This window comes from Cylas formicarius, unplaced genomic scaffold (genome assembly GCF_029955315.1).
Source record: "Cylas formicarius isolate icCylForm1 unplaced genomic scaffold, icCylForm1.1 PGA_scaffold_2__14_contigs__length_35257938, whole genome shotgun sequence".
In the NCBI taxonomy this organism is placed as follows: Eukaryota; Metazoa; Arthropoda; class Insecta; order Coleoptera; family Brentidae; genus Cylas; species Cylas formicarius.
This window is the reverse complement of record NW_026844319.1, coordinates 12,770,551-12,797,015: the sequence shown is the minus strand read 5'-3', so window position 1 is coordinate 12,797,015 and position 26,465 is coordinate 12,770,551. Positions and strand designations below refer to the sequence as shown.

The 26,465-nt window shown below is 35.3% G+C and overlaps 1 protein-coding gene across 4 annotated transcripts in view; it reads left to right on the top strand.

The window, feature by feature from the left end:
* LOC132698494 (FMRFamide receptor) overlaps positions 1-24,265 on the top strand; it is a 32,276-nt gene extending 8,011 nt beyond the window's left edge. Inside the window, exons 2-8 of one of the 4 annotated variants that reach the window (XM_060664600.1) lie at positions 4,849-4,930; positions 6,636-6,706; positions 6,764-6,939; positions 10,551-11,290; positions 20,250-20,403; positions 22,243-22,484; positions 24,080-24,265. In XM_060664600.1, the coding sequence (XP_060520583.1) occupies positions 6,654-6,706; positions 6,764-6,939; positions 10,551-11,290; positions 20,250-20,403; positions 22,243-22,484; positions 24,080-24,166 (1,452 nt within the window). In that variant the 5' untranslated portion in view covers positions 4,849-4,930; positions 6,636-6,653 and the 3' untranslated portion in view covers positions 24,167-24,265. Of the gene's footprint in view, positions 1-4,848; positions 4,931-6,463; positions 6,707-6,763; positions 6,940-10,550; positions 11,291-20,249; positions 20,404-22,242; positions 22,607-24,079 lie in introns of all 4 variants that reach the window. The other 3 variants (XM_060664597.1, XM_060664598.1, XM_060664599.1) reach the window with 3 other exon arrangements.
* Positions 24,266-26,465: the final 2,200 nt, after the last annotated feature.

The following is a 26,465-nucleotide window of genomic DNA, read 5'->3' as shown; positions in this document are numbered from 1 at the left end:
GCAATCGGCGTCCTATTTCAATATTGCCTATATTTGGCAAGATTATACTGAAAGAGTTGCATTTTTTGCTAATTAACAGTGAGATTTTCTCTCCCTCTCTCTCTCCTCTCTCTTCCCTTCTTTTTTTACCCTAGCTTAACGATGCGAACTGCGAAAGCTCACGCAATGTCTTAGTACTCCAGTTATGACAAGGGTGTATTTCGCTTTATTTCACTCTAAAATGAAATATGGGGTGGATCTAATTATGCAGTCAGAGTGTTTCATCTTAAAAAAAAAGCCCTCTGAATTCTTCTTGGTTTGGACTATAGAGAATCCTGTAGAACACATTTTCCCAGTATTTATCATCTACGTTCATCTATCTTTTTTCTTCTTCTTTTTCTTTTCAGGCTCATTCCTGCGCAACGCGTAATGCACACCCGATACCGTCGATTAGAAATTCTTTAAATTTGAACTTACACAATACAATTACCTTGTAATGTAAAACCTACCTACCTACATTGATTGTTTTATTATCTTTTTATGTATTTGTTTATTTTGTTTTGTTTGTTAAATGTTGTTTTTGTTAAATTTAAGTTAATATTACAATGTTTTCTTGTTAATTTTTAACAGTGACCAGAACAAACCTCCTACAAACACAGATTATCAGATTCAAATTTGCTGGGTTCTTTCAGATCGTTTCTAAAAATAATTTCTGAAAATAAGAACGGAAAATTTTCGAACCAACCGTTTCCGTCGGTTAGTATATTGAATAAAAAACACACACAAACTTTTAAGCAGGCCCTGAAATTCGAAACAAAAACACCCGATAATTTTAAAATATTAGGCATACGTTTACATGGATCGTTGCCAATTTCGCCGTTTGCCATCGTAAATGAGTATACGCGGAAAGGCCCATTAACAAATTAAGTTTCAATTCGCGGCGGAAAAAAATAAACACGCTGCGCGCTTGTTTGTCGAGCAATATTTTCTTAATGGACTACGTCCATCGTTACGGAAGCAATTAAGCATTAAAAATCGTCGCGCCTTATTTAAAACAATGACGGAAATGCAAATAAAAGGACGTCGAGAGGAGTCATCGTTTATTTATTTATTTGTCGAAATCCGCTAATATTTTAAGCAAATAGCTCGCAACAGATAATAAATTGCAAAAAATTTTCTATTGCCAGCCCCTTCCTTATGCATAACCCGTCGTTGAAAATCTAATTCGACCAAACCCTGAAGATGGTCGTATCCTTCTTTCGCACCTTAATCGATGCCATTCCGGTAAAACAAAATAAATTTTTCAAAATAAGTGCCGAGAGGAAACTTACATATTGCCAAGTAAATCAGCTTGGAATCGTTCACACAAGGTGTGAATATTTTACAGATCGGTATAGTTTAATTCGTCAGTTTCGTCAGTCAGATTAGCGTAGGCGTAAAAGTTGAATATATTTATATCTACAAATTGATAAATGAAGTTCTTGTTTATCATAAGGCGTTTGATTCTGTGGAGCTCTGGGTCCTATATCAAGCAATGGACAACGCTAGAATTGATTCGAGATATAGGAATTGTATTAAGCATATACCGGATGTTCCCGTAAGGACAACAAGTTATATTATTAGAGAAACCGATGTTCTCAAAAATTTGAAAACAAAAATTATTTAAAATATGGGCAAGAGAAAACACTGGACATTATTTTTGAGGTTCTGTCATTGTCATCTTGAATTTTAAAACCCGTTTTCTGCAAAATTATCTTATATTGATAATATTTAGAGTGAACCCTGTTTTAAACCCGAGACAATTTTTTTTTGGTAGATGCTTTTTACTTTGTCTCTAAAAATAAGTGGTGGGGGTGTTCCAACATTTCCGGAAATAAATGTCGATAACTTCCAAAATGAATTTTCATAAGCTTGGAGTCGATAAACAGTAGCTTCCCTAAGCTCTCAAACGTGCTATGAGAGATTATTGCGAATAAGTGCTCTGTCGCCAGACGGCGTTTTCTGGCATATTATAAAAAAATAGAAAAAAAATTATAGCCAATTTTTTTACGTCATTTGACAGTCAAACAAGAGTCCAATAAGTCAGTGAAAACCACAGCTGAATATCTTTATACTTACGTCCCCAAAGGTAAAAATCCATGATTGTAAGGTCTGCAGTTCTGGCAGGCCACGGAAACAAATTATCCTTTCCTATTCAACGGTTCCGGTACGTCTGGTCTAAAAAATTTCAAAATTCCTGAGAAAAGTGTGCTGAACATCCATCGTGTACAGCCGCATATCTCTTCTCGTTTGTAAAGGAACGTTTTCTAATAAAATCGGCAAGTGGTTATCATTATCGAGCAGAACTCGATAATTTTGCTGGTTTCAATGACAATACTTGGTTTCAAGAGGTTGAGCCACCTCACACACTGCAAACCTTTCCATGAAAGTTATGAGAATTATTTTCCGTTAAGCGCGAGGGGGGGATTAACTGGCTGTCCAGAAGTCGGACAAAATTTGTTCCACATGAATGTCGTTTTTATTAGCCGAACTAACACGCATTGAAATGAATAAACCCCTTTGGGCCATCCTGTATATAGAAAGGTGCGGTTAAAAAACGAAAAATGGCAAAAAAATGATTTCTGAAAATAGATTTCGAAGTACCCCTTCCGTATTTTGCATTTGATAACTTATAAGCCTTTTCAGAAATAAATTGCTACCAATGGGCTAAACCGTATAGCTATTAGATAACATAATTTTTGTTTTATTTTTATTTATTTATTTAATAATAATAGTAATAAGTAATTTTAAAAGTAAAGTTCGTAGATTATTAGTAAATGCAATTTTTTTCCGAAATGAACGTTTTAAGTCTCCTTAAATAACTATTGTTAGGTTTCTTATACTTTTAGGAATCACATTATACATTTTAGACCCTAAGTAGTTTAAAAATTTTTTGCTTTATACTTTTTGACTAGTGGGAATACTGAACAAATCGTTTGTTTTACCACTCGTTGTATATGAGTGTGGCAGATGCCTGTTTGTTGGGCGTTGTTCTAGACAAAGTTGTATACCACGTAAATATAGTTTGTTTTATACTAAGGATATCTACTATACAAAAAGCGAACAGAATATCACCTCCATTTTTTAATATAACCTTTAAAACATAGCAATGAATCACCTTTAAGGGATACTATTTGTTGCATACTTCATACCATTAGTCCATAACGGAACAGTGCTTCTATCAGTGATTCCATTCCACAAATATTTTGTGTGTTGTACTCCCCGGATTTGTTTCTCAAATTAGTCCACTGTTATTTCATTATTTTTCATATACTGGTTAGCGGCCACTACTGCGAAACTTAGCTGCTCTTGCATTTGGCGCCAGTTTCTTTCAAAACCGCGGTCTTCACCGCACCGAACTCGTTAATATTCTTTTAATTATTTATTATTGAACCTTGCAAAATCTGATTGGTTAAATTGAAATCTTAAATCTTATTGGTTGCCTTTGAGGGTATTCAAAGGTCGATATAAAAAAAATTCATCATGGTGGCTTTAAAGGTTATATGTCTAGTAGTATATGCACTAAAAAAACAAAATTTAGACGTTCAGACAGAATTCAAGTCAATAAGGATAGTGGAAAAATTTAGAACATTTTTATTAATATTTCCCTTAACAAAAAGGTTAACAAACATTTTTACATAACTAACAGACATGCAAACCTGAGATGGTATAATAAGTGCTTGGGTACAAAAAAAATTGCTGTCTACCCCAGCATAAACATGGTTTAGCACGCATTCAATATTAAAAGTGCAAAATCAAAAACTAAATCGGATGGTTAGTTTTAAACCTTTTATTGTAAAGACTTGATTTAATTTTTGTTTCTGAATTATTGAAAAATCGGTAGGCAGCAAAGCATATATATACCGCATAGCCTAAACTGAAACTAACCAAAACTAACCTGAAACAATATTAGGCAAACATCTCAAGCTAAACCGGCACCAAACATTTTAAATAAATACATAACAACAAATACAGATTCACTTAAAGCTTTTAATAAACTTATTTCCTCTAAGTGTTCGTTGAAACTATGCTTCATGTAGTTAATAACCTTTCCTATATTTTATTCTATACAAATCCATCGAAATTTATTTAACAAAACCCAAACACAACTGGACCTCATCAAAAATAACAAATATTAGTTGCCCTACTGCCCTAAATAAACTGCCCACGCAAGTATCAGTCACCTGTAAATTAAAAACAAATAATATTAATTTCAATTAAAATGGATACTTTAACTGTACATTCATTAAGGATGTGAATGTAAAAAGAGTAACATTTCGATAGTGCTCGGGTTTTATACTAGTTTATAAATTAAAGAAATTTTGTGATTAATGATAATTTAAACCAAACTATACTTAGAATACCATTAAAGTTTACGATTGAAAAATGATTTTCAAATGTAGACGTTTATGTCTAATAATGTAAATAACTGATGGACTTTACAGACCATCGCTTGTTATGCAATTTGTCAAACGCTGAAAATTAAATGCATTTTATTGCTAATAAAAATATGGTTGCCGCCAAACCTGAACGTCCATTTATTTTAAATTTATAAGGCATTATTATTATCCTTTCTTAAAATGAAACTAATAATTTCATCAAACGATGTAGTTTTGGTTAGTTCTCGTAAAATAAAAACAAACAAATAAAAATTGTTATATTTTCAACTTTTTAGCTTACAATTGTTCAAAGATGTATGATTTACAATACGTACAAGTACTTGAAGAAATACCTCTGTTGAACCCATTGAGGAATATTGTTGTCATTAATTTCAATTTTTGGTGTCTATAGCTTTTAAAAAGGTAGTATTACAACTGTTGTAAATTTCAGGCGATCTGCTGATACTGAGTTCCGGGGGCGGTAAAATGTGTATCTTGAGCGCTGTTGGACTTGGATCAAACTCCCCCAAGAGGTAATATTTTTGTATGTTTGGAAAAGTTGATACAAAACAGCAGTTTTTTTCCAAAAAACTATTTTGTTGTGTTGTTTTTGATAAAAAAATAACTAACCAAAACTGGAGTTTCAAATATGTATAAATGACTCCCGCAGGACAATGAGCGCTTCTGGATGACACAAATTTACAAAATAGAACCAAAAAAAATTATTGTTAGCTAACTAAACAGCAACAAAGGAAATGAGTGAGCAACAGCAGAGCACATTTCTTATTGTCAAGGATATTGATTAGGGCGTTCCTGTATCTATCTATCATAAATAAAACCGCCAAATGTTTTTTTTAGGAAACAAAATGTGTATTAGAATTTTCACATATATTTATAAGCAGGGTGCTATTTTTAGTTACTACTGTATAGTTTTCAAACTAACAAAATTAAATTCTAGCTAAATAGGTAACATAATTAAAAACCAATATTAGTTACTACTTTTACAACGCTAGTTAATTAGACTCAAAATAAGTTTAATAGTTTAATAATTAATTTAATTTGTACCCTTTACTTACTGTTGCATACTACACATTTTTGCAAAACAACACGAATACATTCACTGACGCGACCGTCAGAGTTGACAAACGTCAAAATTCAACTCGTGCTGTAATATCCCGGAAATATCCAGATCCGTGGGAAACGAAATTGACGTGGTAAAATGACGCTTCTCGCACGTGTTGCGTACTATACTTTTTCTACGACCGTTAGTTTTTGGATTCCTTTTCGCAAAACAACACGAATGCATTCACTGACATGACCGTCTGAATTGACAAACGTCAAAATTCAAATCGTGGGAAATATCTCCGAAAACATGCGATTGCACCCAAAACCGTGGGGTAAAGTCCCGGAAATGTCCGAAGTGGTTCGGATCCGTGGGAAACGAAACTGACGTGGTAAAGTGACGCTTCCCGCACGCAAAATAGTTTTGCTCTAATATAATAGAGAAAAAGTTAAAGTTTTCTTGCTTTTTAATGTATGGTATTTTACAACCTCTGTAAATAAGTGTAAATATATGTGAAAGCAATAGTACATCTATTACTATAAAAAAATATGTAAGTAACATTGTTCTGATTGTTTTGTAATTTGTTTTGTTTAAAAAAAAAATATGGTTTTGAAATAATTTTTGATTTCAGTAATATTAGTAATTTTTATCCTCGACAACGAACTATGAAGGAATGATGGTGAAGTAAAAATACTGTAAATTATTTTGAACGTCAATTGTCAGCATTTACTTTCGTAACACATGGTATTTGTGGTCCAAATTTGATTTAGCTATCCTTAACCATTTAGGAAATAATTAAAAAAAAAACATTTTTTGACGCTCTTTTTACAAGGTCATATGTTCTGAAAGAAGCATTTTTTGACACCTATATAAACGTCTTGCATACTTGAAGTGTAGCCACTAAATACTTTAAGAACACCCTTGGCATCTTATGTCCTTATGTTTTGTACCGATCTTTCCAAACAACCCGTAGTTGACTGCTTAAAAATACGGCTACCAACAGCCACGTCGCCGCAGATATTTCAGTATCTGGACATTCGTCTCCATGTTCGTCGCTTCGTGACGCGACAGATTTCCGCTAACGTCATCGCATGGCCGAGTAACAATTTCATTGTTGGTTGAGAATGAAAGATTCGACGGAGGTCATCCTCGAAAACTCGCGCTTCTGGTTCCAGAAGGTGCTTGTGCCGTTGATGATGTGCGTGGGAGTCGCCGGAAACACCGTAACCGTCATGGTGATGACTAGGTAGGGTACATCCTGCTCTGACTCCCTGCACACTCTCACGATTGTTTCTCGATTTAGGCGCCGCATGCGGAGTTCGACGAATATCTACTTGTCAGCTCTGGCTATCGCGGACATTATCTACCTTTTCTTCGTGCTCGTGCTATCGTTCAAGCACTACAGCAACATCAACGACAGGAAGTATGAGCTGTACTGGAGGTTTTTCGGCCTCAGTCATTGGCTGTGCGACGCTGCTAGTGAGTTGAATGCCGTTTTTGTACAAAATGGACTTGCAGATGTTAACGTATTTACAGCTAGATGCTGACAATTTGGTTTGGCAACATTGACAGGGGATATGATTGCCTAGTTTATTCCAGTACCTACTGGCATCACACCTGTCAGTTTCATAGAATATTTTATTACAAAGTTAAACTAAACTGAAAGTGGCAGTAATTAAGTAAGCCTTTAATACAAACAGTAATGAAAGAAGAATCAACAAAATAAAAGAAAACAAAACTTAAGATTAACTCTTTCCTTCTTCACCACTTATTTCGTAAAACGACTTTAAGCTGAAGGATATTGCCAACAGTCGTAGCAATTTCCTTAACTTGTTTGGGCAACAGTTAATTTAAAAAGGATTTAAAAGTTCTAATATCTGTAAATCGCTGAAAATCAAAGTATGAAGTATGAGCTGAGCCTTAAGAATGACAATGTCGCATAAAAGATAAATGAATCGGCCACGCCTCAAGTCTATCAAAAGCTGAGGCGGTTGGTTTTAGCAAAGAGACCATATCTTTTAATTAAAGTTAGTTTAATTTTGATTTACAAGGTAATATCTAGATCACAATAGTGCAAGGCAAGTATACGAGCAAAGAGTTTTTTATTGGCCAGTCAGAACACAATTTTAGTTTTAGACATTGTTCAGAATAATCTTCCCGATAATTGGTTGACTTTGAGTACCAAAAAAGGGAGTAGCAATTTAAAATATTAGATAACTTCAAAATAAAGGGTTTTAGAAACAGAACTTCAAATATGTGTTCAAAAGTTCAACTAAATTTTGAAATTAATAATTTTTGTTAGGTATGTATGTTTTTTTTATGTACAATTGCGTAAGGAAAAGGGTTTTTTAGGACTGCAAATTTAACAAAATCAATTGTGTAATAAGATTATTATACTTAGGTGATTTTTACTTGATGAAAATACATTTAACACAATTAAATTAGAACAAAAAAATGAGCAAATTTTTATACTCATTAATTGCTGTTACAGCCAGCAACACCGTGCCTTTATCACATACAAAATATGACAATATTGCGACATCTATATATATAACCAGGTATTAATAGATTCTTGATAACCATTGTAAGGTTATAAATTTAAATTTGTTGGGGATTAATAATTATTAATTGGTATTTTTCTTTGTCATTACAGTTGTTTCTGATATTACTCGGTAGGGTCATATTGTATCCTTTAATACATATCAGGTTTAAGAAACTGTTTGGTTTTTGTAATATATTCTAGAGAATTACTAGCTTTGACTGTCTTTTTTTATTCTCCTCTTGTAAATACTATATTATTTTGAAACCTTATATTCTAATTGAGTTTTTCTACTCCCGTCGGTAAAATACCTAATTACACACTGATCTAGCGCGCGGGAAGCGTCACTTTACCACGTAAGTTTCGTTTTCCACGGATCCGAGCCACATCGGACAATTCCGGGATTTTACCGCACGAGTTTGAGAGCAATCGGATGTTTTCCGAGATATTTCCCACGCCTTGAATTTTGACGTTTGTCAATTCTGTGTTGTTGTGCAAAAATGTACTCAAAAACTAACGATCGTAGAAAAAGTATAGTATGCAACACGTTTCGTACAATTTTTTAAGGCACTCGTTTATTAAACACTCGCTCAGCTCGTGTCAAATAAACTCGTGACTCAAATACCGTTTACCACTCTTGTTGCATAATATATAATTACCATAGACATATGTCAAAGAAAAATACCAACTAATAATTATGAATCCCCAACCTCCAAAATTATGTTTTTAATTAAATTACACACGCAAACAGGATATACTAATTAAGCCTGAAGATTCTTCTGTAGATGATGTTTTTACTTGTTTCACCGAACTCAAAATCAAGAAAGTTTCGAAACATCTGTCTAAATTTGGTCTCAAGATTGCTATGACATTCATTTTAATTCAGAAATGCACAAGTTTGACGATAATTTTGATATTTTACATGAGCCAAAAAGCAAAAAAGCTAAATTTGTTGAAAGCAAAACGAGATATTCGAATCTATTATTTAATAATCAATTGGACTTAAATGGGTGTCCGCTGTTAAACTTAAATTTATAACCCTACAATCATAATTATTATTGTTTATATATTTATATAGATATCGGAATATATTTTGTATTGTGCGCAGTGTTGCTGAATTAGATGTCATAAACCAATAAATAACTGTGAAAATCTGAACATTTTTTGTTCTAATTTAATTGTAAAAAAAAATGTGCATATCAGCTCAAAATATCTCATAAATGAAGCTGTAGTTTCTGTTACTAAGTAGACTGCTGGCTACTCGAACTAACCAAAATAGTGGACTGTTTCCAAAGTAGTATCTACAAAATTAAAAAAAGGTGTGTGAATGCTTTTTCCCCTTTTCCTACGTTTTTTCAACATTTTTTAAATTGTTTAACTTTTATTATATGGAGTAGTTAATCCGGCATTGCTTTGTAAATTTCAAGCAAATGGAAGCGAATTACCCAAGTCTCCTTTTTTATGAAGTGAAAGGCGCCACAAACAGAAATGTTATAGCTATCTTGAATTTTTAGGTACGTGGTGAATTTGGAAATGATCAATTTTTAGACATCCTTGGTAGTTCGGCTATACTTATCGAAAAGGTAAAAACTGATTTGAATACAACAGATTCAGTGGGGTAGTCAATTTCCTTTTGGAACTCGACCATTCATAAATAAAATATCAAATATAAATTAAATTATATTTCAAATAGCTCTTAAGTGTCATAGATTTTTTTAAAAACTAATGTCAAACCTAATACAATTATTAAAAGACATACAGTTTGTAATATAAAAAAAAGTTTAATTTATATATTAACATTTGTGAGTTTCAGAAGAAAAATTACTACGCCATTGGATCCCACTTAAAAAACTCTATCCATAGTAGAGAGCTTCAAAGGCTATCTTCTTCTTCTTGTCATGCCTTATTCGTTTCGGATGTTGGCGGTCATGATCGTTATTCGAACTTTATTGGCAGCACATCTGAATAGCTCGGTGGAGATAGCACCATACCATTTGCGAAGGTTTGCCAACCAGGAAATTCTCCTTCTACCCGGGCCTCTTGTTCCTTCTACTTTACCCTGCATGATGTTTTGTAATAGGCTATATTGATTTTCATTTCTCATGACATGCCTAAAGTTTTCAAGTTAACGTTTTTTAATTGTGAGTAAAAGTTGTGGCTGGCATCTCATTCTGTTCAGGACTTCATTATTTGTTGTGTGATAAGTCCAAGGTATTTTCAGGATTCTTCTGTAAATTCACATTCCAAAGGCATTAATTCTTTTTTCGATTCATACAGAAGCACCGGATAGATGTAGCAGTTTACTCTTCGTTTTTTCAGCTCCAAACTGAGGTCTCTGTTAGTGAGTAGATTTTTTATTGTAGTGAAAGTGCGACATTTGATCTCCACAGAATGATCCCATGCTCCAGACAGACAGGCTATCTAAAATATGCAAAATTCAAGATAACAATGACATTTCTGTTTGTGTCACCTTTCATTTCAGTAGCCATTAAAATTGGGACGCATTGTGTAACCACACATTCGGTTCACCGACAATTTTCGCTGTCCTTAGGCAGCACATCGGTGTGGTTGACCGTATCCTTCACGATCGAGCGCTACGTGGCTGTGTGCCACCCGATGAAGGGCAAACATTTGTGCACTGAAAACCGCGCCAAGACCGTCACCGTAGTGGTTTTCATGTTCTGCATCCTCACCACCGCATCCACTACCTTCGAGTACCAGCTGAGTCTCAACGACACGGTCGCGTGCAAAGAGTGCAAACCGGAGCCCAAGAAACCCCCCTCCGTCACCAACGCGACCAACGTCAACGCTACCGCCGCAACCGCCGCCGACGCCGACGTCAACTACATAACCATGGCCGTCCCCGATGACCGCAACTTGACGTCGACGCTCAAGAATCTCTTGTCCAATTGCACCACGAACCACCCCCACGTCATCTACGTGTACCCCAAGGTCAGCGGACGACAACCGTCGAACGTGACGATAGTTCACCGGGTCCCGGACGACTCTCTAGACGTCACGGCACCGTCTGAGTACGACGACGGCAGCAACGACACCGCCAACGTCACGGCGAAGACTTGTTGCGCCCCCAAGTACTTTATATACGTCGAGAGTACCAACCTGGGAAGGAACGACAACTATAGAACTTTTATGAGCTGGTACAGCGCCATCTTTTTCGGCCTCTTCCCGCTCGTACTGATCGCGACGTTTAACTGTTTCCTGATCCGCGCGGTTTACCTGTCGCAGAAGATGCGCCGGCAGATGACTAACAATTCCCACGCGCAGACTCAGGTGAGTGTAGTCAACAGGGTAATCAACGTAAACAAAAGTAAGTCCTATCAAGGAAAAGCAACTCGCCCCCGCATTATTTTGCCGATAGAATGCATTTTTGCGAGCTAGAGGGGATGAAGGTGGTACCCATCAATTGCACATGTATTTTATAAAATTCAAAAATTAAAATTTTAGGTGATTAACAAGAAGATCTTAAATAGTTTTTATATACAACGTGTTTAGTAGGGAATAGACACCGTAATTTTGGGTTGAAAAAATTCAATTCAACTATTTTTTTTTTGGTCCCAAAAGTGAGGAAAAACGAACATGGTGTTTTGTACAGAGTGAGTATAACGATAAAGTTCATTATCTCATTGGTTTCAAAAATAAGAACATGGTAAATCCAGAAGTTGTACAGATTGTCGGGATGCGCAATTTAAATATATTTTATACTATTTATACTTTTAAAATTATATTTATGCAGGGTAGCTCGAAAAAGCGTGGCACCTTATTTTTAAATTTTGTTTTGAATTCGTTTTGAAATTCTTCAACTTTTTTATTAATAATAATACAATACCTAAACCTAATAATTCTTCGAATATTTTAATTTTTCTAAAAAAATTATAGTTTTCACACTTGAAAAAAAATTGCCAAAGCGCAATTGTTTTTTAAGGTATATCATATTTGATATTATTTAATATTATTATTCGCAGATGACGTAATACGCAACGGAGTTTTAATAAGATGCTAGAGGGTGTTCCAAATTTTCTTTCATGGCACATACGTATTATTATTTTGTCTCAAAGGTTTTACAAAAATCTACAAATTTTATTAATTTAATTTAATTTATTAAATTATTAAAAATAATATTAAATTAATACAAATTAATTTATCTTATTTATAATTATTATTATGGCGCAATAAATGTTAAAAAATATGCCCTTCCAATTGCATACATATGTTTAGTCCTTTTTGTATATATTTTTTGGATGTTCCTTAGCATAAAATATTTTATTCTCCTGCACGAGTCCCGACGGCTACTCACATGGAGATTATCTTAAACTTGAAGTAAAATTTCCAATTCTTTTTCTTCATTTCAGTTTACCATTTTCCGTTTTTCATATTTAATACCACGAGTAGCATCCAACCGTTTCATTAATCACTGAAAAGATTGTCTAGTTGATATACGTATATTAGGGTATTTCACCCTATAAATTCTTAATGCTAACAAAGTATTTTTTTCCGCCTCACCCAGTATATCAATCATATCAATTAATTCAGCTTTAGGAAAATCCATTCTTAGATTTTTATTTAAATTACAGTCACCAAAATCAGTTTTATGATTCCATTTACATGGTAAAAATTTGACAGTGTCATTTTGTCATGACCAAGTAAATATATATATATATATATATATATATATATATATATATATATATATATATATATATATATATATATATATATATATATATATATATATATCATCATCATCATCATCCTCAGCTACCCATCCATCGTCGGACGTACGCCTCCCCTAAGCATTGCCACTCCTTTCTATCCTGCGCATGCCTCATCCAATTGTCTCCCACCAGTCTCTTTATATCATCTGTCCACCTAGTCTGGGGGCGTCCTCTGCTCCTCTTACTGCTCCATGGTCTCCACTCCATCACTCTGCGTGTCCAACGATCATCTTTGCTCCTAGCTATATGTCCTGCCCAGCTCCATCGCAGTCTACATAATCTCTCTATGACATCTGTCACTTTTGATCTTTCCCGGATTATATTATTGTTTATTCGGTCCCGGAGGGTTACACCTATCATCCTCCTTTCCATAGCTCGTTGTGTTGTTTGTAGCTTGCAAATGATTTCTTTATTAATTGCCCATGTTTCTGTACCGTATGTTAGTGTTGGAAGTACATATTGATCGAAGATTTGCGCTTTGAGGGTGTTTGGGAGGCCTGAACAAAAAACCTCTCTGAGTCTTCCAAAGGCTGTCCATGCCAACGATATCCTTCGCGGTAGTTCTGCTTTTAAGTTGTTTTTTGAAACTTCTATTTTCTGACCTAGATAAACATAGGATTCTGTGTGTTCTATTTTTTTGTTATCGATTTCGATTCTCGTTTCTTGTGTGATATTATCGTTCGTCATATATTTGGTTTTTCCTATATTCATCTTGAGGCCTATCTTTTTAGAGTTTTGATCTAGTTCCAATAGCATGTCTTGCAAATCTTGTTGATTGTCCGCGAAGAGAACAATATCGTCAGCAAACCGTAGGTGACTTAAGTATTCTCCATTTATTTTAATGCCCTTAGTTTCCCATCCGATATTCTTGAACATATCCTCCAACGCAAGCGTGAACAGCTTCGGTGAGATGGACTCTCCTTGTCTAACTCCTCTGCCTATATCAATCTTATCTGTGAAATCTTTCAACATAACTTGGAGGGTTGCGTTGCTATATATATTTTGGATTAAGGTTGTGCATCGATAGTCGACTCTGCTGTTGCTTAATGCCTTCAATACAGCCCATATCTCTACAGAGTCAAAAGCTTTTTCATAGTCAATAAAAGCGACCCAGATTGGGATATTGTATTCATTTGTCTTTTCTATAACTGTTCTTACTACTTGCAGATGATCTAGTGTGCTGAAACCTCTTCTAAATCCGGCTTGCTCTTTAGGCTGGTAACTGTCAAGTTTGTTGGTCAATCTTTCTGTTATTATTTTTATAAATACTTTATACATGACAGACAACAGGCTGATTGGTCTGTAATTGCTTAATTTAGTTTTATCGCCTTTTTTGAAGAGCAAAACTACTAGGGCGTTCTTCCAGTCTGCGGGGACGTCGCACTCCAGCAGGCATTTATTGTATAATATCTTTAAAATGTCCAGAACTATTTCTCCTCCATAGATCAGCATTTCCAATACGATACCATCCCCTCCCGCTGTTCTCCCTTTTGGCATTTTGGACATGGTTCTCTCAATTTCCTCACTTGTTATGTCTGGGATTTCTTCTGAGCCTACATTCATTACCTTCTGTCGTTCTTTGGAAGATGTTTCTAGTGGTGGTTGGGCTTTGCTTTCGTATAGCGATCGATAAAATGCCTCAGTTAATTCTTTTAATTCTTCCATCCTGGTACATTCGATGTTGTTCTCATTTACAAGCTTTGTGATGTGGGTCCTGTTCTTAAATTCCCTTTGCAGTGCTTTCAAACTCTTTCTCTCCTCTAGCGTCTGTCTAACTTGCTGGTTCTTATAATTCCTTGTTTCGAGTCGGATTTTCTTTCTTATTGTCTTGTTTAGTTCCGTGACTTCTATATGATTCAATGTAATATCTTGGTTTATCGTCTTGCGTTTTTTGATTAGATCCAGAGTTTGTTGGCAAAGCTGAAGTTTTTTCTTTTTCTTATTTCCTGCCACGTTATGTGCTATTTCTTGGATTTGCTTTGAGATCTCGTTGTTTAGCATATTAATAGACTGGGTGTGTAGCATATTTCGATCGATACAATTTTCTAGTTGACGTTGGTATTGCTCCTGTTTAACTCTGAGTTCCTCTGTGTTGATACCTTTGGGTCCCTTTGAGATCAATTTGTATCGTTCTATTTTTGTATCGAAGTATATCTTAGATCTGACCATACGGTGGTCACTTCCCATTTTAACGGAGTTTACTACACTTGTATCTAGTACTATGTTTTTGTTGTTACTTATTAAGAAGTCTATTTCGTTTTTGATTAATCCGTTTGGGCTTTTCCAAGTCCACCGCCGGCTTTCTTTCTTCTTAAAGTAGGTGTTCATGATATGGAGGTTGTTTTCTTTAACGTAATTCAGTAGAAGTTTTCCTCTTTCATTACGTGTTCCCGATCCGAATGCTCCTACTCCTTTTTCTTGTGGGTCTGATCTTATTCCAATTTTTGCATTGAAGTCACCCATCATAAGAACATAGTGAGCCGTGTTGTTATTCAAAACCTGATTGATTTCCTCGTAGAATTCTTCTACTTCCTCATCTTCATGTTCTGTTGTCGGGGCGTATACTTGTATTATTTTACATGTGTATCTTTTGTTTACTCTTAGATCTATCGATATCACCCTCTCAGATATACTTTTATATTCTATAATGTTGTTTACTATGTTTTTGTTTACGAGAAATCCCACTCCATTAATCTTGTTTGTCTGGTTGCCTCTGTGGTAGAGAGTATGTCCATTTTGCAGTGTTGTGCAACTTTCTCCACACCTTCTCACTTCGGATAGTCCAATTATATGCCAGTTAACACCTTTCAGCTCTTCCTCAAACTCAATTAATTTGTCATCTGTGGATAGGGTTCTTACGTTAAAAGTGGACACGTATAGGGTTTTTGTCTTGATGCGCTCTCTGTCTTTCCTTGTTTTTGATATCATCGAACTTTTGCCTCTCCCAGAATCCGTGAGGCTGACTGTTTTCACAGTGCGAGATTCTGAGATATTATCTCTACTCGCCTGGGATACACTTGTTTTTGAGTTCGACATTCCATAAGGGGTATCTAGCCTTAACTTGCCACGCTGGCCAGACGGTTTGGCAAGTGCCTGTTGGTCCGCGGGAGGTATTTTATTTCCCTCCTACCCACCGGTGAACCGGGTCGGGCATCCCCCTATCCGCCACCTGGGGACGCGCCCTCTAGGGGTTACAGGCTCCCCCGATATATATATATATATATATATATATATATATATATATATATATATATATATATATATATATATATCGGTTTTTAAAACGTCCTCCGACGTCGTCCGATTCCCAATCTCCATCGACTTCTGTCCTTCCATAGGTCCTCGTCCAGTCGTCTCCATTGTATTTCACTATCGATGCCCTCTCTCCAGCTCTTTCTCGGTCTTCCCCTCTTCCTTCTTCCTTTAGGTGTCCAGGTGAGTATTTGTTTAGGCAGTCGCTGTTCTTCCATTCTTTGGACGTTTCCTTTAACTGTTTTGTTTTTATTTCGTCCGAAATCGTGTGGCCCACCTTCATGGTTGTGCGAATTGCTTCGTTTGGGACTCTTTCGGTCCTTGACCTTCCTGTCGCTGTTCTCCAAAAGTCCATCTCTGTTGCCTCCAGCATTCTCATGGTGCTTTCTTTTAGTGGCCAGACTTCACTGTTGTATGCGACTATGCTTTTAATGATCGTATTGTATATTAGGTGTTTGTTTCGTCTCGTGATTTTTTGGTCCCACAAGAAGGTGTTCAGCATAGTAATGGCCTTTCCTTGATTATTTCGTATTTGTAGGTTTCGCAGCTTTTGATAGCCTGACCATTCTCTAAGAGGAGGTCGCGTTGTGCTCCACCGATACACATATACTTTGTCTTTGGTAGGTTTACTTCCAACCCCCATTTCTTGTATTCTTCGATCAGTTTTCGCATCATGTATTCTACATCATCGTAGTCTTGCGCCATTATGACTTGGTCATCTGCGAAGCTTAGGGTGTATATGTTTGCATTATTAAGGGGAATGTCCATATTTCTGCATTTTTGCTTCCATATCCTTAACGCTTGTTCAAGATATATCTTGAACAGGGTGGGGACCTTGACTTTAATGTGGCAGTTTCTATATAGTTCTTTCACTGATCTTATTATGTTGACGCTTAGGTTTGTCTTGTCTAATGTCTCCCAAAGTTTTGTTAGCGGTATGCCATCGTATGCCTTCTTCTGATCTGATCTTCGAACAGGAGATGTATCTCCTTATTGAAGTCTGACATTTTCTCGATAAGCTGGGTGACGCAAAACAGATGGTCAACGACGGATCTTCCCTTGCGAGAGGCCGCTTGTTCTTCTGCTTCACTGTTTGTGTATTCGCGTTCTATTTTGGCCTTTAATATTTTAATCATTAATGCTGATTCTGGTCGGTGAAGCCGAAACCTGTATTATACTAGGGCTGTCATCTTCAAGGAACTGTTCTCGGTCCTCTGTTAAAAGCTTACGGAAATATTCACCCCATTTATTCGTTGTGACGGGAGTTACTATCTCTCTCTTTGTGTTTTAACGTAGAGATTTCAGAAGCTTCCAGCTTTAACTACTTTTTGTTCCTCCCAGGTAGGTATTTATTTTGTTGCATTTTTTTCCCATGATTCGTTTTTATTCTGGGTTATTTTTCTTCTTACTTGGGTTTGTGCTTCTTGGAAGACTATCTTATGGTAGCTTGATTTGCTGGATAGGTAGTGTTGGTACTTTTGTCTTTTATCTTCAAAATCTTGTTTAATTTCCTCGTCTCACCAATAGGGTTTGTTAGATTTCTGGACATCGCAGTATCCTATCGCTTCTTGGGCTGCTTCTTTCAAGCATTATTTAATATATTCGTTATGTTCTGTATTGTTATTAAAGTGTTGTGGCTGGAGTTTCTGGTCAAGTCTTTTTTTGTATAGGTCTTTCGTACTTTCCTGCTCAAAGCTCTCAAGATTATATCGGGGTTGTCTCATTTGAGTATCCTGGTTTTCTTTTAGTTGGGTCTCTTGTCTTTGTTTTCTATTTGATTTTGGTAGTGAAAGGATTTTGGCCTTGAGTAAATTATGGTCGCTGCCACATGTTGCACTTCTAAGCACTCTAACGTCATACGTCCTCATCGATGTAGTTTTTCGGACAATCGTATAATCTATGATTGATCGTAGATTTCTAGACTTTTGTTCCCATGTATACTTATGGATCATTGGGTGCTGGAAGAATCCATTCGTTATTCTAAGTTCGTTTTGTATTATTATAAATAAAAGAGATGAAGAATGTTAAAACGAATTCAATACAAAATTTAGAAGTAGTGTGTGTTCGATTTTAAAAAAATAATGTTTTATTAGTCGCGCTTTTTTAAGTATTCTTTAAAATAATTTTAAATTGTGCATCTCAACAATCTTTCTAACTTTTATATTTATCATTTTCTCATATCGTTAACTCACCCTGTACATCAAGAATTTTTTGAAAGGAGAAGAAACTAACATGATATCCTTTTGTATGTAGTCAGTGAATAAATAATGATTAAATGAAATAATGAATAAAATTGATGTAACGTTTTTTCAGACAAAAACTAATAAAAATAGGTAAAACCAGAAACTCACGAAATATACAGTATCGGTATCTACAAGCAGGTGACATAGTTACCCTTTTGAGCAGATCAAAAAAATCTCAGAGATTTCAAATCTTACCATCTATTAATAAAAACAAAACTAACAACTATGCAAGAATCATATAATTTAATGGATTGCTTTCAGAGACATCAATTGGAAAGGACAAGAGATAACAAAACTTACTTACAGATAATAAACGTATTAAAAAAATTATTGTTTATCATTTATTATTATATATTATTATTACTATTATTGTTATTGTTATTATTAATTTAATTAGATATAATACTTTTATTATCGGTGATGTTTTCTCCTTTCCAATAGATATAGTCAATGTATTCAATTCTTGCAAAGTTATATTTGTGAATTTGGATTTGTGAGTTCGAGAAAAACTGATATTACATTAAAAACAGGAATGCTTAGAATACTGGCCTGTGGAACACAAGAGGAAATTAATATATACTATATACAATATCATTACTTATACTAGTTTACTAGTTGACCAGTTTAAGTTACTGATCCGTGACCCAGTCAATCAAATATCAGATTCTTTAAATTTGCGCTTTTCCAGTGTGTTATGATATATTTTATGTTGCTTCTACCCAAAATACTGTGCTATCCTAGATTTCAATATTTCTTGGCTCTTCGTGCGTTTTTCGTGTCTGTCGAATAGTATGGTCCGACACACGATAAATGATAATGACTGTAAAAATGATATTAACGCTTTTATCTGCTCTTAGCCATTTTTGGGTCAATAAATCAATTCGATCCAGGTTAGTAGTAAGGAAATTGAAACACTGTATACTGTAAACACTGCGTACTGTATAATCATAGTTACATAAATAATAAATACATATTAAATGAAAATAGTCGTCAGAATAGTTTGAAAACTATTCCGATGCCTGACAAGTGTAAAATGGATATTGTTTTTCCTCTAGATGCTGGTGTATCCAAAATGAAGTTCGATGAAGGATTTTGCCACTTTCTATAGTGCCATGGATGTCGAACTAAGTCTCGTATAAACATTTCATTTTTCTACACGAAATTGATTAATTTGAGTAAAATATTTTGGTTAGTTATTCCTCTAATCGTTGGGCCTTTAATGCAACTATAATTTATATCTAAAACTGATCTTGTGCAGAAATCCACGCAGTGTTTCACGCATATTTTCTTTTAATTTCTATTGGAATGATTTAAGTGACAGAATCAGATTACTCTCATACATCGCATACACTTCCCTGCGAATCCACTCGTAGCACTATTGCTCGGTTTATGGAGGGTAAAGTGCCTTCCGTTTATGATAGGCCAGGCAAGTCATAACCTTTTATCGTGTGCTGGACTATATATAACTCACGGAAAATGCGGAACAAGAGCAAATTTGAAGAATCTGTCTTCGAAGTCAATATCAACAACTTCTTTGAAACTCAAGTGTGGAAATACGATTTGGCAACCACTAATTAAGCGCGTCAGTGCTGGCGACTTCAGTGGAAAATTTCATGGTTGACTGGCACTCAAGTCGGTGGGAAGTTAGTTGAAATATCGTATAATTAAGTCAAATAAAAACAAATTAAAGTTCGGAGTAGTTTTAAACTAGTATTTCCATGCAAAACTCGTTGCACGCCACCAGATCTGGAAAAGTGGAAACACAGGCTTTGTCAGGATCATCCCGTCTCACAACGGGTATTAATTTACAGTCTTATGACGTCGCTAACATTTTCGCGAATTTTTGTTTCCTCGATTCTCTTAAAAGAGTCAAAATTAAACACTCTCTTTTGAGACCACATATAGCCACATATTTCCAAACACTTGACTGTCTAATACACAGAGAGCGAGGGAGAAAGGCAACATTGGAGGCCGAGCTTAGATTAGGGCTTACTCTCCTATTTATTTTTGCTTCTCCCGTAGGACTCCGTCGCCATGTCCAACGAGAACCGCATAACTCTGATGCTGATCGCGGTGGTGGGGATGTTTCTCATCTGTCAAACACCGACCGCCTCGTACCTCATCTACTACAATTTGTATCCGCCCGTGGAGCAGAGACAGATCAACGTTCAAACGAGTAATTGATATTCGGTTTCCCACACAGAAGTCATATTTGTCATGCACGGAAAAAACAAAGTATTTGGTTCAAATGTGGCTTAAAATAAAAATGTCAAATTCTCAATATGTTAAGTTTGTTTTAACAAAATTAAATGCTTCGTTTGAGTATTTCAAATTTTTTAAACAAAAATGTAGGCAATTAAATTAAAAAATTAAATAATCGCCGCTTCATTTTGAAATTTTAGATATTGATGTAGCAACTTAATTATAATTTCAATTTAATATTGAATTTTTGCTAGTTTTAAATTAGTTAGATATATACAACAAGTTAGACCTGTTTTCTTTGTTTTTATCCCAGTTTTATATTGAAAGGGTGATCATTATACCGTAAAAATGGAAACATTTTTAATGTAAATTTTTGTATAACTTTTATTCTGGGTGATAGGAAAATCCATGTTTTTATTAGCCCATGATTTTTGATAAATTTTTAACAAATAAATTAAAAAAATATATATTTGCATTAATTTAATCTCTCCAAAACAAAACAAAAATTATTACCAACTTTTTCTTTTAATCTCAAAAATGGAAGGCGGAGGGTTTTAGAAAAGATTTTTACCACCGTGTAATTTCTATAGCCAATTTTTCGTATTGTAAATTTTCTGTTAATGTTTGTCTACTTCTAGTTATAGTAAATCTTACAAAAAAAGAGAATTAATTAATCAATAAATGATACAAAATGCTTAAAAGATTGTTCAGCTTTACAATTACATGAGCGTATTAATTGCGGTGACTTAAAATAAAGAATTACACTTAATCTGAACAATATTATGGCATATATAGTCTTAGATTCATGAAAAGTAAAAACAAAAGCAACTACTTCAACACTATGTCATGACATTTTTTGTTCTGTATCTGAACATTGTAAAACTAGAAGCATCCATATATGACATACCAAATTTTGGTACCGTATCCAAAAATGCTTATATATTACATACCAATAAATCAGCTCCGCGGCTTATAGCCTTCACAGAAGAACTTGCCACCCGTCTGCTAAAATTACTAAAAATTTGGATGTGGCACCGAATATTCTTAAACATATAGCTACATTTAGATATATTTGGGAAAAATCCCTACTTCCTATAACATTCTTAATGTAATATAGTAATAATGTGTGTGAATATATACTTTCAATACTTCTGCCACCAACTTTTCAATGAGTCTTCTATATTTATTGACTTTATCTTTATCTGGTAAAAACTGAAACTGCACTGAAAGTGCGTATGACCAATCGTCACACTTCATACAATAACGATATGCGATGAACTCAAACCAGACAGTATTGTACAAATATACTATAATGGAAAATAAATTTTAAAAGCATTTTTCACATTGATACAATTGTTTTATAGACTTATATTTTCTACATTGGGAATACGGCACAACCATATTTTCAGATCGAAAGTATATTACGTTTTGTTGTTTTCATTTGAATATTAAGTCGCTTTCGAAATAGGAATATTCTTTCTCCTTCTAAAATTATATAACATCATTTTGGAGGCAACATGTTCCAAACAAAGAGATGATTAAATCTCATAAGTAGAATTTGTAATATAGGAATAAAAATTTAAAACACTTAAAAAAACTATTTACTACAATGAAAAATATATCTTGAAAATATAATACTCATTTTTCAAGCATATTGGACTTCTTAATTTAAACTGGGGTCGTAGTAGTCGAGTAGAAAATATTGAAAATATACGTAATCTATAATTAAGAATTTGTTTTTTCTGTGTGATTACTATTCCAAATTGTGAACTGTGCACGATTGTTAGCGACCGCCTAACATCTTCGGTTTCAGTACTCGGCAACGTTTCGAACTTCCTGATCACCGTCAACGCGTCGTGCAACTTTCTGCTCTACAGCATCATGTCGAAACGTTTTCGCGCTACCTTCAAAAAACTGTTTTGGGAAAGGGACCGTGCGAGACAAGACACGATGGCGCTGTCGTCGACCAAAAGTCGCAACTCACAAAAGTTCAACCCGCTGAGGCACGGCATCAGACGGAACGCCTCCGAATACCGTACTCCAAGAAACTTGGAGGTAACTATCTATTTCTTTAACAAGGGCAAGTACGTAACCACGTACCGGCTGAACGTGTGGTTCAAGCAACTTCGGGGGCCTTACTGACCGCCGGAGCTTTTCCCACGTTGCCCCTCCCTCTGGTAATTTTTACTTCGTTTTTTGGAAGTTTTGCTTTTATTGTCAGTAACATCTCAGCTGATGGCGTGACGTTAATATTTCCTAATCATCAAGAAAATAAATTATATCTAACCAAGTATCAACATCCTTATGACGTTATCGTGTCGGCTGGGATGTGATGTCAAAACCACGCTTAATCGAACGCACGTCCATTTATCCGAATGCATTAGATTAGTCATCCTCTCATTCCTTATGCATAACGATTGAACATCCAAAATTTCGCAGCAACATGGTCGCAGTCATTTTGAAACAAAATGTTAACCGTTCCTCTCTCAAGGAACTATTATTGTTATCTCTCATCTTGACCAGTGAAACTGGAACTTTTGGATCAAATTTTTAACAATTGTTGGGGTTTTCTGGAAATTTAGTATTGTCGTACCTGTTACTAAGATGTTAAATGGCGCAGAATGCTGGAATAGCATAAAAAAAATCGTCCTAATCTTAATGTCTGTGGTCAAATTAAACTTTACATAATATTATTGCCGAATGCGACGTTGAGGGCGAATTCTAGCTAAGAGATTTTATTTCATTTGATCATTTCTTCTTTCAATATGTTTATTTTTATTTTTCAGAGAAACTTCAACAGGTTACCGTAATACTATTTACCAATCTTCTGGATTCCTGCTGATTTGGTTATTTATAAATCAAACATGTTGACGTTGCGCCAATCATCTTGGAGGATTCTTCAGAGCTTAACTTAAAACGGCCGCAGTCTACTCTGTACCTGCTCATATATTATTTGAGGGGGGCGGAGCTAAAGAAGAGAGCTGAACATTGTCTCCGATGATTGAGCTACCAGAAGTTTACAGCATTCTTTGCATATGCGGTTTTGGATAGACCGCACGACAAATATCAACTAGACGCAAAGATCATAAAAATTAAGACAATCAGCAGTTGCCGAACACAATTGTGAAACCGAACATCAAAACTAAAATTCTAATCAATTCTTCTACAACGAAAAATCCGAGAATCCATAGAAATCTATAAGCAACCAAGTCTTAACCGCGAGTCAGCTCTTTACCTTTTAGCAATATGGAAAATCAATCTTCTGAGACGATGACATGTCCCTCCTTTAGCTCCGTCCCCTCAAACAATATATAAGCAGGTACAGAGTAGAGCGCGGCCACTTTCATTTAATATCTGAAGAAGCCAACAGGATGATTGGCAAGTTTGATACGTAAATAATCGACATAGGAGGAATCCAGAAGATATGTAAATAGTATTTATTTTTATTTATGCCAATTGGCCAAATCCACTTCATAAAACCTTTAATACTTCCTCATGGCAAACAAATCGTCCGTGGCGATCGCCTATTGGCCCGATGGTTTTCAAAAAACGCCCCGAGGGCGGGTTTTCAGAACGAGGGCGTGCCAGTAGTGGGGGACTGTTTGAGTCGGGGGTTGGCGTACTTACGAGTTACGTTTACATTGTTGCAGACGCAGAGTTTGACGGGAGCTCCGCGAGCCAAGTCTCTGATGGTTCGGCCTGTGGGCAAAGCGAAATCGGACGATCTCATCGTCTGAAGTATTAAACTGTGTTAGTTTTTCTAAGATGTGCTTAGCTTATACTTAAAATAATCTATCCACTGACAATTCCATTGTATATACGGTAATAAACGTGAATTATTTGTGTTATATGTTAGCTGCTCAGTGGATCTGGCGCGTTCGCCATTATCACGGTAAGATATATGCGGTGATAGAAAGTTTCCAAAAAGCCGAAATTGGTCGAATATGAAGGTGTCGAAACGTCCAGGTGTACAAAAATTATTATCGAACAGCGACTGGTTTATAGCATTCGTTTTGAATTGCTAACAAGAACAAAACGTAGGAGGGAAATTTTAAATCGTTTGGGAAATGGAAAAACATCAGGGGGCCATGATCGAAGAGTTGAGGCACCTAAGTGAAATAAATTTAGTGTTAACGATAAAAGCACCTTCTTGATTTGTGGGAAAAAAGTGAAATGATATATACTATAAAAATCCAAATTTAGAAAAAAATATTATCATGAATATTTAAAAATTTTCTTCAACATTTGCGGAATTTCCATTATTAACCACTTCACTTTAAATATTTTTATTAATTATAATAATAAAAACTTTTAAATTTCTTAAGCAATTCATTTTTGTTATTCTTGAATCACGAGCTTAGTGCAGATGTTATATTTCGTATATAGATAAGTCATCTAAATTTTTGATCTATATATCTACCTGAGCATTTAGTATCTTCTCTTCTCGTAGTATTAGAATACTATGGACCCAAAAGATAGGAAGAAATAAACCGGGGTAATCAATGAAATCAAAAAAGCACCAATTAAAGTAAGAAATGAAGTGTGGGAACGCAAATTCCATAAAGTAGACAATTACTTGGGATCTACAAAATCAAAGCAAGCGTGAAAGGTAATTAAAAGTCTTCGTAACATCAAAAAGGAAAGTAAACAGCTAGAAACGGCTGAAATAAAGGAATGGGATACCTACTACAACGAGCTTTGAGTGGAAACACGGCCCGATTATATCTTAGATGAACAAAAGAGTGTAGATGAATCTATAATGGCAAAAGATGCTAAAGACAGTATAAAAGCATAAAGCATGGACTAGATAATCTCTTTGAAATATTACATTGCATATTTAATTTGATTTGTAGAGGTGATTTTGCACCACCATGGTTCGAGTCCAGAAATCTCTTCAAAAAATGAGATCGCAAAAAATGTTTCTATGATATAGAGGGCTCAGAGTAACTAAGGAATCTATGGTAAAATAATAAAGAACAGATTAGAACAACAATAAAAGAATTTTTACAGTGAAACAATTAATTTAATAAAGATTAGCCCACAACTTGCCAGCACACATCATATTTATAGATCTTACTAAAGTCTATGTCTGTCCCATGAAGCAGGTTGTGGGAAGCTATGCGAAATCAGGGTATTGGTAATAAGTATAAAAGATGTACAACAACGGCAGAGAAACTAACCAACTAACTAACCTTCTTCTTCTTATTCGGTCACCCGTTTCGGATATCGTGCCATCATGATCTGTGAGGTCTTTCCATTTAAGCCTGTCTTCAGCTTCTGTAAAACATTCGTTGAGTGGTACTCCGGTTTCCTTGACAATGAGGTCCACGTATCTGACTGGAGATGTTCCGCAGCTTCTCATTTCTTGCACCTTCGCTTGAATAGTGAGTTTTCACGTCCGTTTCTTCTGACATGTTCAAAAAAGGATGTAATTCGCTCGAAGACGATGGTGCGCAGTCTTTTTTTAAATCTTTAACTGGTTTAAAATTTATTCGTTCGTTCTTCTTTGTGTCCATGATATGCGCAGCATCTTTCGCCAGCAACACATTTCAAAAGCATCGATAGCACGTTTGTCTGTTTCCTTGAGTGTCCACCGCTCCGATGCATAAAGAAAGAGTGAGAATACCAAGGTTTTGACGAGTCTCATCTTTGTAGACAGGGCTATCTCTCGACTCTTCCAGATCCTGTTCAGCATCGCCATGGCTATTTTGACTGACGACCGCCTTTTGATTTCCGCAATGCATCCTTCTGAATTCGTTACGAGAGGGCCAAGATACACTAACTGATTAACGACATCTGCACTATTTATTTTCTAGATTACTGGCCTGTAATAACAGAACAAGGCAAGAAATATTTTGGTCGATCGATAATCATTATCTTTGTCTTTAATCTATTAATGGTCAGTCCTGCCTCGCGACTAGCCCTCTCGACTCGCTGCAACAGTTCCATTAGTTCTTGCTCGTTACTGGCAAATAAAGTAGTATCGTCAGCATACTTAAGATTATCAATAGTCTTACTACCAACAGAGATACCTCC